Raw genomic sequence first — 13,330 nt, forward strand, 5'->3', positions numbered from 1 at the left:
CTAGTCATAACAAGTACTACTGAGATGTTGACTCCTGGTGGTAAATTTTTGAGTTTCACTCACTGTCAGTAACTTTTGGAAAGGTTGAAGGTAGCAAGATGCATGCATCTAGTTTATTCGTATCTCAACTAGCGAGAGCACCTGTGCAATACATAGCACTTATACACATTCTGCAGGTAGATATTAACTTAGGCGGTTGCAATGTTGTACTATGGACTCTTGATGACAACATTAACAAAGCCAATATATCATGTCTGTAGTGCCACCAACAGAAACGATTGCACAACAGCACGCCAAAATCGTTACCAGCAGTGTTCACAAAGTCGGTCTTTCAGCCAATCATTAGCTTATTATTACCGGTTTCAACCAATCAGGATTGATGGCTTCTCTTTGCCCGCCCACTTCATCGATTCCCCGCCCACTCGCCGACGGCTACTTTCAAACGCATTTAGACAAATATTACCGGCTTTCCTGCGAGCTTCTTTCAAGCCCATTATTGTTTTTTTAACAATAATCTACAGAATAAGCGATGGACACGCAGAATTCCAAACATTTTCCAAATTTTGAACAACCCTACTGTGTATACTAACGAAATACTGCAAAATAAACAAATCCGTGAGCCGAGATACAACAAATCCGTGAGCCGAGATACAAGCAAAGGATGAGGTACTGTTTAACAACTTGCACAAGAATAACCAAGTCAAAGAAAGAGGCCTATTATGCCCTTACAATACATGTTCAAATTTCCTAATAAAATTATTAAATTTTTTAGAGATATATTGGGTGTTTTTATCGCCGACAACAACCCTCTGAATAAATGCCAGGAATTGGAATTCCTTCGGGTATGACACATCCCAGGCATAATAACATGCCATCATATCGAATAGAATATCGAACACCATTACACCGCCGTTACCTCACGGGACGGATTTCCTAACAGCTATGATCCAGCCTTGAATTGACCCATCCTGATGTCTTGCGACAACTAGATGCGGGGATAATGCTTCTGACTCTTGGTCTCTATGTCGTGAGCCTGAAACACAAGACATACTTGTGAAGCATGTGCTTACATACGAATTTTAGTAATCGCTTCGAAAAAATTCAAAGTCAAGTTAGGATATCCATGAAATACATCTATTTACAGGTTACCCTTTCCTACCTAAACATATTCCAATTACATATTAATGGAAGAAGCAATTATGTATTTGTTATGTACCTGTTGGACTGGCAAAGCAGTCAAACCGATTTTTGTCGGCAGTTAATTCTGGCGTCTGCGAGTTCCGATTTGTAGTTACAGCAGCTTGGAGAGTTCATCCTTGTCACCTTTCAGTGGACTGATGAAATGGAATGATAAAATAGTTATTACTAATGCCAAAGCACACTCAATATGCACGTCCAAATTTACCTGGAATATTACATCCAATAACTATCATATTTTGATAACGGCTTTTTGTGTCTTCAATGGTTGTTGGCGCGATTATGTTCTTGAACTGTTCTCTGATCTGAGGTGAACAGTAAAATCATCACAAAACACTCATAGAAATGGCTGATAACTAAGGCGGTTTTTTTTTTACCTGAAAAAAAAGAAAATTTTGACCTAAAAAATCCAAATTTTGAATTTTTTTTACCTAAAAAAAACTAAATTTTGACCTAACTTATGCAAATTAGGTGTTTTCCCACATAATGTTAAAATTGTACCACTTATCTTCATTTCTGGTTGGATCTGACTGTCCTAACGAAGTAGTTTGGCCTGGAAAAGCGTTTTTGGCTTAGAAACAGGCTACTTTTTACATGAAAAAAACAATTTTTTAACGAAATCTGACCCTATGAAGAATTCCAGTGGTTACAATATGTATTAAGGTAGAAATAATTAAAATATTTTGTAGTACAACGAGAGATACTTTCCTACATTATTGGGTAGAAAGTGCACGTCCTTACTAAGAAGCTTGCCAAGGACGTTCAACAGCAGCAGTTGTTGGCTGACAACACTCAAGTTGTGCGTACACTGCTGGTGCTGGTGACACATCGTGTTGCTTCATTCTGACAATGTTGTCTACATCACAATTTTTCATCATGCGCTTCTTAATGTAAGAATGATGCAACGCACAAGAAGTCTTTCTTCAGTTAGGATATTGCGGTACGTTGACCATAACACCATGTCTACCTATTATTTGTTTTATTTGATCGCGTTTATGATTCACAATGAGCAGTCAAATAGCCGTTTACAACGGTAGGCCTATAAAATAGGCTAACAGCGGTAAAATATCAAATTATAAGTTAACCGACAGTGCAAAACCTACGATACAAACAAAATGCAGACGTCAAAAACTTCATGAAAAATTTTGACAAATTTTGACCTAACGCTACAATTTTGACAAAATTTTGACAAATTTTGACTTGTCAAAAAAAAAACGCCCTACTGATAACATTAGGCCAGGACCGGCCATCCTTTTTTGTTATTCACGACCTCGTTTCGATTTCCTATGTAGCCCACGGCTGCATTTTAGTGCATAGTTATAATGAACTATCTTGACACCAAATACCCACGTTGAACTTTCCATGGTATATTTACAGTGAGTTATGGACTAACCATGTCGTCATGACGTCTTACTCGACAGACCGAAATCGCTAGTAGTCGTGAAGTTATGAATAACTATAGTGGAATTAATGTTGTAGTTTCCCATATTACTATCAAATATGTAAGCAGATATGGTGGACCGTATCTATGGCTGCCACAATCTTTTACGCAACAAATGTTGAGGCCTAGAAAAATGTGACACTGAGAATGTTAGAAATATTTCGTGCTCACATAAAAGCAGGGTTGTAATGACTCGAGTCACGATTTTCTGATGACGCGACTTGACCCGAGTCATTTTCTCAAAATACGGAAATGACTCGACTCGAGTCAATCTGTATATTGACTCGACTTGGAGTCGGGTCATTGCGCACAACTCGAACCAAGTCAAATGATTCGAGACTCGGGCCTACACTTCATTGTACTTTCGAGGAATGATAAGTAACCACACTATTGGGATTACGTCTATTGGTATCAGTATTATAAATGTGACCAGAAACTGCTGAAAGTGAGGAAAATCAGTTTATTATAAATGCGAACCATTCGATATCGCCAAGCAGAGCTATAAAAAGTGGATTAACAAGACTTTAACTGCAGACTGAGCAGTCAATACAATGACTTGGACTCGGACTCGAGTCATATTACCATGGCTCGGACTCTATCATCTGCTCGCTGACTTCGACTTGACTCGATGGTGAATTGAGTGAGATTGATTTGTGACTCGGAGCCTTGTGACTTGGTTAAAACCCTACATAAAAGACTAAAATCCATGAATGAGTTTGCAATTGTTCTAGTTTTAATCTTATTCAAGGTTTTCCGGAAAAAGCTACAGAAGAACTGTATAGTGCGGACCAAGGCAATCTTGCTGAACAAACATTTTCTATTCCCATCCTTATGAAATCGAACTCTGATCTGATATGAACTCAACTTAATTGAATGTCCGGTTTTCAAAAATTCAGTAAATCTATTTATAATCTAATTTAAAAAATACCTTTAGCCACAATTGGAATATAATTTGGGAAAATGTAGTATAACCGTATTTCTAATTTGTCTAATTCAGGAAAAATGTGTAGCTAGACTTGTAATCTAATTTGAAGAAGCTGAACATTTTCTTGTTGTCCAAGTCTGCCTTGTCTTACCGTCTACCACACGAGTACGATGAACTATAAAATGGTTCCATGATGTAATACCCACACTCACCAGTTTGATATCAGTCAAGGAAGGAAACCGATCAAGTATTCCCGACAGAGGATTGTCTTTTTGCATTATCTTAGAACGTCGATGTCCGATTGTCCGTACAGGTGGCGATTCTTGTGGCACTTCAGCAAGTGTTTTTAAAGCTTATTCGGGCTATCAAAAAATTAGCACAGCCAACAGGATTGTAGACGGGACATTATTTGATGAACTTATTATCGACAAAGCATTATTTCTGCATTAATAGCATATATCTGTCAAATTAATATTCATGATTACATTTGGTAAAACCTTTCAACCCCACCCAAGATGCACTGAATAATAAGGCGTAGATATTTGCCAGGCACGATTTTGAATGCATAATGGGAGTGTGTTTGCATTCGTTTGGTGGTTGAATATCGATCAAATCAGAAGCGGCTTCACGTCGACATACGTTAGCCGTGATAGAAATCGGAGTATCGTTTCCTTTAGTTGGGCGCGCTAACAGCCACGCCGTCAAAAGTGACAGGACAATCGATTGCCGATAAAACATAATCCTTGAGTGCGTGCGGCTTGGAAATTGCACGTCCTGTTCGCGTTGTAATAATTTTATCAATAATAGCGGGTCTGCAAGGTAAATTCGAATCGTTACATTCTTGAACAATTTCAAAATCTCGCTCGCTCAAAATCTGATCGCTCGAATCTGCAATAATATCTGAACCGGATGCGTTCGCTGTTGGCTCGACTGCTTTCTGAAGCTGAATTGGATTTTCTGCGTTAGCAGCGATGTTCGTTCGGCCTACATGTGTTGTGGCCACGTGGTTTTCAGCATCGTGAGAATCGGATGTAAACAGCGTGTTTGCGTTCGGTCGAGAAAAATCTGAGATGCGATCGCCGTCGCAATACATGACTTTGACATCGTATAATGCTACGTTACGTGTTCGACCTGAGATTGCGATTTGAAGATGATGTTTCCATCTGTGTAAAACCCGGAAAGGTCCTAGATAATGCTTGCGTAACCCTTGCATCTGCGATGGTTCCATAATGTATACGTATTGGCAAGGGTGAAATTTGCACGGGAAATAATGTACACATGTTTCGGGCGTCGTATGATGTCTGAATGGATCAAAAACACCCACATGACAATGAAATAACAAAGAAATACAAGATAAAGTGTGAGCCAGTTCGGGTGAAGGGGGTCGACTTCGTTAAGTTGCAGGACGATGCCGCTCGGCTTCACCTCTTCTAAAAATTTTGATCAGTGTTGGAGTCGTTCAAATTTGTAGAATATGCATCCCATTGACAAGATGCGGTGTCGCTGCATTTCTTAGCTTTCTTGCCATATTTATTGTGATGCCAGCATAAAGTGAAACCGTGGCCTCCAGTAGTCAACTGAGATCCACTGCCCTTGCGTTGATCAACTTCGCGTTGTAGCTTCAGTACAAGCGCTTTCAAGGATGCTTCTTCCTCATCTCTCTGTCAGTCTGCCACCTTAGCTGTGTGTGTGGTGTTGGTGTGTATGGCATTGACGTGTCTTTCTTCTGCTAACTGAGCCGCTGCTGTTTGTGCCACGACTAGCAATTCATCAATGTTGCTAGTACGGAGTTTGAGCAGTAAGAATGGACGTAGGCGATGGTCCACGTTATGATGGAATACTGAATTCATCATTCGTCTCCTGGCTACGCAATCAATAAGACCGTTGTGGTATGTGATTACGGCGTCGTACGCCTGTTCAGGTGTAAGATCATTTAATTTCAGAAGATTCACGATAAGGCCAAAGTTGTTTGCTGATTCCTTAGCCTCCGGTTGGTATCTGTGTAGTAATGCAAGCTTCGCTGTATTGTAGCTGTTTATAGCTTTTGTGTTGATTGGAAATGTCATAGCGCGTTCCAAGACGTGTTGTTTGATATTGAGCATGAGGTAGCATGATTTAGCGTGATCTGTCGTTATGTTGTTCGCCTCAAATGTTAATTCAGCAACTGTGAAAAACGCGCTTGGTCCGTTTTCATCGAAAAGGTTGCGTTTTAGTTTGTTAACGACAACAGTCATTTCCTTGTTCTCAACTGCTTCGAGATCCTGAATCAATTCAGTATCTGTTTGTGATGGTGCAATTGGTGCTGAGACAACAGGTGGTTGTGCGACACTTGCTTGTGCTAAATGTGACTGAGGTACAGCTTGAGATGGTGCTGCGTTATGCCGTCTGCGGGAAGTAACATTAGTGAAATCCGGCGTGTGTGACGTGCACCCTGCCGATGTGTGTGGCTCGTCTAAATCGGGCTGTTCCTCATCTGATGTCTGACCGTCTGATTGGTCTTGTTCAGCATTTGTGTCGTCTGCTACATCCGTGTCGCGATTCATCAAAGTGTCCATGTTGTGTTTATGTCCCGCGTCGACGTGATCCTTAGCTGAACGGTCACTAGGTTCGTTTTTAATCACGCTAGGATGTCTGTCCGGTTGCCCCACTACTACTTCGACCTTAGGTTTAACGTCCTCAGGGCCTGCGCCAACTTTGGGGACGGAGGAAGGTGGTTTATTATGTTTGCCGCCACTAGCCATGAAAGCACTATTGCATGCACACTTCTAATTGATATGAAAGGTACACAATAATCACGAATATAATGAGGCGTAAAATAAGCACACAACAAGCGAATTTAATCGTGAAATCTGCCGTAGCTATTGCAATGAAAGGGTTACCGGATGGTTGATGGTCCAATACGGGTATAGTCAATTGTTGCACGATATCGTTGTAGTCGTACGATATAAAGTTCGTTGTACTGTATAGACGTAATCCCTTGTTCACCGAGCACGTGGTACCATGCAGTTGTTTCGTCCTGTAGTAGCAAAGTAGCGTGACCTGTGTGTTGTAGGTAATTGCTGCGCTATACTTAACTTGACGTCAACTCTGAAGTAAGTTCTTGAACCAAGAGATTGCTCAATACAAGATTTATTCGTCGTCGATGTTTGTCGTAGGTAGCGTAAAATGAGTCTCTCTCGAGTCAACTAAACACGCGCTTATATAGACTCGTGATCACTGCAATCGGAAGTCTTATTCGTCTCCTAATATGGCGTGAAATACACAATATTGGATATTATCATATAGTCCCGCAAGCAGGTGCATCATATCTGTATCACAGCTGTATAATTTGCAACACTCTGCCACAGCTTGGCCGTGGTTTCCCCTGATCGAATGAAAGCCAGATCGAATCATATCTGCTTGCGGTTAGTAGGTTTGGAGGTTGTCAGTTACCATATATACTCCAACAGGATGTCTCTCGGTTACGAGATATACACATTTCAAGGTTGATCGACAACAGGGATCTGTTACAATATTCACTATAGCATGCTTAATGTGTAGTACGTGATTTAATTATAATAAGTTCTCCATGCTAATTATTGGTTGTTTGTTTGTTAACTTAAACCCTTAAGTTGCCGAGCAACTGCAGCAGTGTGGAAAGGTTTCACACGGCCAATCAGGAGGAGAGATATCAAAGCACATGAATAAATCGAATCAACTACATTGTTGATTCATTGAATCCAAGAAAGTACATGAATACATCATCACTGCCAACTATACATCATGAGGTACACAGGTTAAGGCGAAGCAACAATTATGAGGATTAAATAATTAATATTTTGCGCACCAATTTGCACAAAACATGTTCATAGGGAACACTGATTCGTGGTGATCAAGTGAACTCGTATCAATGTTTACAATGGATCAAACCACGAATAACATAGAATTTACAAGTGGATATAAACTCTTCTAGCAGAGAGAGTTATCAGAGCATAGGAATAAAATCATCACTGTTGACTGAATTATCATGTAGACTACACAGACTTTGCAGAAATAGATTCTCCATAGGATATGTTGTTTGCCAATTAACACTTCGTGTGCACGGCATGTTCAGGGGGAACACGAATAGGTGATGGTCATGTAAAACCCATTCAACGTCTATAAGTTGGCCAGGCCCTGAAAGCGACATCAACCACCTATACCACATCTCTTTCGAGCCTTCAGTGCTTCATAATTTAGCAAGCAAATGGTGCAATGCCTGACCAGGACCATGTTGTAAATTTCCTCAAACTTTCAAAATGTCACTACACCAGCCTAACTAAGCCCTGATTGCACTAATATTGTAGCATACCATGATGTACCATACTAAGGAAGGCGAATACTTTAGCTTTTACCTTCCAATTTATCGATATGGTGAGATGCGATACCGGTAATGGTTAAGAAAGTCCTCAAATCGACGCACACCGCACAGCCGCATACTCAACCTGTCATGACGTCGTGTCGCAAAAGAACCACATGGTTGTGTGCGACAGGTGATGACGTTGTCAGTATTGAGAAAAAGTGAACGCGAAAAAAGGGAAGACATCAAATTTCTCTCGATCGCGGCGTTGTTTACACCAGTGGTTCTCAACCTTTTTCACCTCGCGGACCGGTAAAATTTCCAAAAATAGTCGGCGGACCGGCGGGTCTTCGAAAACTGAAATCAACCCAAAATATGATTACGAAAAGGATCACTTTTTCCCAAATTGGACGTTATATTCTCCTATTTCAGATTTATAGACCTTCCGAAGACTAGAACAAGGTCCCTTGGGCCGTGAAAACGAGTAATGATGCTGGCTCAGGCCTACATAACCGGTAGCACCATCATGACACCGAAGTCTGGGGTCTCCTATGACCCGATATGCCTAACTTTTTCAGTGAAAATCAATATCTCCCTGATTTTTTTAATCGCTGATCCTCAAGAGCGCATCAGAGAGTCAGGATATATCAGTGAGAAGGCGTGGTACACAGCAGGTCGCCAACTTCATTCCTACCAAAAATTCACCAAATATCGAAAACAAATGTATATATGTGTATGGGTAATGACATAATCGCACCCTACCACCCCCTCATAAAGCACAACATAGCACAGAAATAGTGCTTTGGGCTATTCTGTCATCTACCGGCATACTAAACCTCACAATACTTGCATTCCACGCCTGAGATGTAAAATCACTGAAATATGACGAAACTTCCGACTGAACATTAGGAAGCACAAAGCCTAATTTGATTATGAAATGACGCTAAATCTCCGAAAGTAACACAAGGTGCTTTGCTAACGACACAAGTACAGACGACCTTTCCTACACGTAGGAAATAACTTGAAACTATACGTGCACGGTGTTTTCAAATTATCATGGTAATTTCAGTTACAAACATCAATACGGTTGTAATTGAATATGGTGCCCAATTCAAAGAATCAATGCAAGTCATCAATGACGACAACATGAGGAGGAATCATCATCTTCTCGAGTTTATCTTTTTGCCGTAGCCTGCAGTGCCGTAGCCATCCCTTCCAAATGGAGAATGTGAACTTCAAGTTAATGAGCAATTTGTTCCTGTCTTTTCGATATTATTCGTGTTATACGTGGTTCAATTGAAGTTTCTGCTAGGCGAAGTACAGCAGCGACATCCACACGATTTCTCTGTTTGGTCTTGATGAGGGATAATGATGAAAAGCTTTTTTCGGATAGGTATGTTGTGCAAAAAGTCAGCAGTAATTTCATAGTGTAGCGTACCGCTCCATGATTAACCTATAATTAGCCTCGCTGATTACTGATTATGTTGGGTATTTCTTGATGTTACGAACGTATGTGGGCAGTCGCATTTTGTGACCGCCCGAGGACCAGTCGCTTTTAGTCACCGTCCGAGTCAGTCGATCTCTAGTCTCCGTCAGACGAGCATCGTCACGTTTTAGTTGTTTTATTAAAAGAGCAATGCTGACTTGTATACTTTGACTTATTGAGCCGCGGACCAAGAAGAACGCGCGCCCACGACAGAGCACGCTATATTTTGGTGACCCCGACGTGATTTCGCAAGCCTTCCTAGCCGACGTGATTTCGCTAGCCATCCTAGCCGACGTGATCTTGCTAGCCGACACGATTTTCGACGCGACTCCTTGCTCATCTGTACATGAAATGTCTACTAGACGAAGACGACGACAACAATCGATAGACGATATTGCGAGCTCGGCGAATTTCAATGGTACCCCGAGGATGCCGCCACCGGTGGTCAATTTCTGGTCCCATTCGCCAGAGTCGTGGTTTGTTTCGGTGGAAGCCGGATTTTCCAGTTATGGTGTTACCGACTCTGCGTTGAAGTATTTCCATGTCCTGAGATGTTTAGACGGCAACCAGCTCGAATCGATTCGTTTGAAGTTACCTGGCCCAGAAGACGACGACTGCTACGAAGTATTGCGAGGTCTTCTAATGCGTGAGTACGCTGTTCCCTTGCGAGACCGTGTTAAGGAGCTTTATAGTGATCGCTGTAGAGATTTAAAACCCTCTGAACTTCTAAAGAAATTGCGAAATGCAATGGGGGCTCTATCAAACACACCAAGTTCTGACTGTTATTTGAAAGAAACGTTCCTTCATCATTTGCCAGATCATATTGCTGGGATATTGTCGTCGCATGTAGACGATACCGTGGAACAGCTTGCCCTACGAGCTGATAGTATATACACTCGTGCGTCTCCACCTGTGATGTCCAATCATTTCAGTTATCCTCGGACTAATCAATTAGATGAATTGCAACGAAATGTTCAATCGATAGCTCGAGGGGTCAGGGAATGGAAGGCGATACCTTCGACACGACATTTACCTGCATCGGGCGGACAAAGCTCGCACAATTTCAATCGTAGTTCCGTTCCTCGCCATGAACCCTTTAGAGGTGATCGACCAGCTTTTCGGACGCAGTCAAACCGTTCAGAGACACGTGGTGAGGTAACTCGATTTGCTCATCTGCGTGGTACGAATCAGTTGTGCTTTTATCATGATAAATTCGGTGATCGAGCTCGAAATTGCCGTCCACCCTGTTCCTATTCCTCAAATCGCCCTTTTTTAGACGGAGGCCTCGTGAGGGATCGCAACAATTTTCAACAGTGAACTGCGAACGTGAAAACCCTTTATTGCATGTGCGAGATTCGATTTCAGGGCAGATTTTCCTCGTCGATACAGGAGCATCCGTTTCTGTTTTGCCGACTTCGAGTAACGTTTTAAAAAGTAAACCAGGACCAAATCTGTACGCAACAAATGGATCAAAAATTGCGACGTTTGGAACGAGATATTTACGGATCGAGCTCTCCGATAGACACAAGTATGGATTTCGATTCTATATTGCCGATACACACATTGCCATATTGGGGGCTGATTTTATTAAGCGATTTTCCCTCGTCGTTGATTTGAGGAGCAATTGTCTGATTGATACTGTTTCAGGAGGTTTCATTCCTGGCTGGAAGTGTAATCCAGTAGTTCGCGGTTTGAACTTTATAGCGCCTGATCACAATACGCCATATGTAGATCTTTTGTCGAGATTCAACGACATTACCGTTCCACGGAATGCAGCAGTACGAGCTAATCACGGTACTGTACATCGTATTATTACTAACGGATGTCCCACTCGTTCTCGCTGTCGCCCATTGCCGCCCCATTTGAAACAGAAGGTGAAGAATCGATTGCAAGAGATGTTGAAGTCTGGTGTAATCATTCGCTCAAAATCGCCTTTCGCCTCTCCCATCACTGTCGTACCGAAGGGGTTAGACGATATTAGAATCTGTGTCGACTATAGGAAATTAAACAATCAGACGGTTAAGGATCGCTGGCCTGTCCCATTTCTGCGTGATTTTACCAATGAACTGTCGAACTGTAATGTTTTTAGCAAAGTTGACTTAGCGAAGGCGTACCATCAAATCCCTCTTCATCCGGACGATCAAGAGAAGGCTGCTTTTATTTGTCCCGAAGGACTATTCCAACCAACGACAATGATGTTCGGCTTGACCAACGCTTGTAGTACTTTTAGCCGTTTTATATCCGAAGTAACCGAAGGACTGGAGAATATTTTCGTGTTTTTAGACGACATTTTAATTGCGACTCGGACTGAAGAAGAGCACATGGCAACATTGTCGAAATTGTTTTCAAGGTTTCGTAAGTTCGGACTGGTCATAAATGTTGATAAGTGCAGTTTCGGTAAGGAAGAAATCGAATTTTTAGGTCACCTTGTTAATGCAAAAGGAATTAGTCCCTTGCCGTCTAAGGTTGAAGTAATCTCTAACTATCCTCGTCCCGAAAATGTAAAACAACTACGTTCATTCCTTGGACTAGTCTGCTATTACCACCGTTTTGTCAAAAAGTGTGCCGAGATTTTGAAGCCACTGTATGACGTGGCCAATGCAGCATCGAATAAGCGCGATCTTGTAAAATGGACAGATAGTGCTAACACAGCTTTCGAACGCATCAAGACCGAACTGTCCGATAATGTCATATTGTTCCACCCGATTCATGATGCCGAACTGTCACTCGTGGTAGACGCTAGTCAAATCGGAATTGGAGCTGTTTTGCAACAGAAACGTGATGATTCGTGGTCCCCCTTAGCATTCTTTTCGAAAACCTTGAACCCGACACAGCGCAAGTACTCCGCATTTGATCGCGAGCTTTTGGCGGCTTATTCAGCAATCAAGCATTTTCATGTCCAACTAAAGGGTAGGACATTTCAACTGATTACCGATAATGACGGCCTTGTAAAATCGTTAAGGAATCCAACTGACAGACTTCTGGATCGTCAAGCAAGACAATTGGAATTCATCACGGAATATACCGACGACGTTAGACACATCAAAGGGACTCTGAACACGGCTGCGGATACTCTCTCCAGACTCGAGATGAACGCGATTTTTCCGAACACTGTTCCCATCACAGCGGAAGCATTACTAGAAGCTCAGAAAGGCGATGATGAGCTCAAAGAACTCCTCGCTAACGCCGATGACCACTCCTTGCATCTCGCTGAAGTACATTTCGAAGCGTTCAACGATCCTATCATCTTCGACAAGTCTTTACCTGGTAGAGAACGTCCCTACGTTCCTGCGCCACTTCGAGAGACTGTAATGCACAGTGTGCATGATATTTCGCACCCCGGTATACGCGCGACCACTAAATTAATAGCTGAACGTTATGTATGGCCCGGCATGAAACGACATGTGAACGATTTCGTCCGTCATTGTCAGCAGTGTCAACGATCGAAGATTCACAGGCATACTCGAACTGCAATTACCAATCTTCCCGTCCCTTCCGAACGCTTTCATACGGTTAACGTGGACATTTTGTCACTCCCGAATAGTTGCGGCTACTCGTATATTCTGATGTGTGTTGATCGCTATACTCGCTGGCCTGTATGTGTTCCCATGATGGACATTCGTGCGCAAACTGTTATTGATGCGTTTAGTTTTGGCTGGGTATCAAATTTCGGCTCACCCCGTAAAGTAATAACCGACCGAGGAAGTCAGTTTACCTCGCTTGAATGGACTCAGTATATGCAATTCCTGGGTATTTTCCATATCACAACCTTGGCGTATAAGCCGGAGCAAAATTCCCTTGTCGAACGCTATAACAGAACTTTGAAAGCCTCCCTCCGCGCATTAGAAAGTCCTCATAATTGGTATCATCATTTAGGCTTAATTGTTTTAGGGCTGCGATGTTCTGTCAAGGAAGATCTCGGTTATTCACCAGCAGAGCTTGTGTATGGCACTTCCCTTCGAT

At 42.1% G+C, this 13,330-nt stretch overlaps 2 protein-coding genes across 2 annotated transcripts in view; both read right to left on the bottom strand.

Annotated features, from left to right (window-relative positions):
- The window catches only part of LOC145455404 (kinesin-like protein KIF14), a 245,977-nt gene that overhangs the window by 151,768 nt on the left and 80,879 nt on the right, over positions 1–13,330 (bottom strand). The window lies entirely within an intron of this gene.
- LOC145455400 (uncharacterized) lies at positions 202–6,304 on the bottom strand. The gene is made up of 4 exons (XM_080333369.1): positions 3,776–6,304; positions 1,406–1,502; positions 1,217–1,334; positions 202–1,033 (listed from the first exon to the last, which is right to left on the bottom strand). Exon 1 carries the CDS (start codon positions 6,302–6,304, stop codon positions 5,228–5,230), a length of 1,077 nt encoding a protein of 358 aa, XP_080189495.1. The 3' UTR covers positions 202–1,033; positions 1,217–1,334; positions 1,406–1,502; positions 3,776–5,227.

Source organism: Botryllus schlosseri, chromosome 14 (genome assembly GCF_051294905.1).
Source record: "Botryllus schlosseri isolate E-star chromosome 14, Bs_hap1, whole genome shotgun sequence".
NCBI classification, from domain to species: domain Eukaryota; kingdom Metazoa; phylum Chordata; class Ascidiacea; order Stolidobranchia; family Styelidae; genus Botryllus; species Botryllus schlosseri.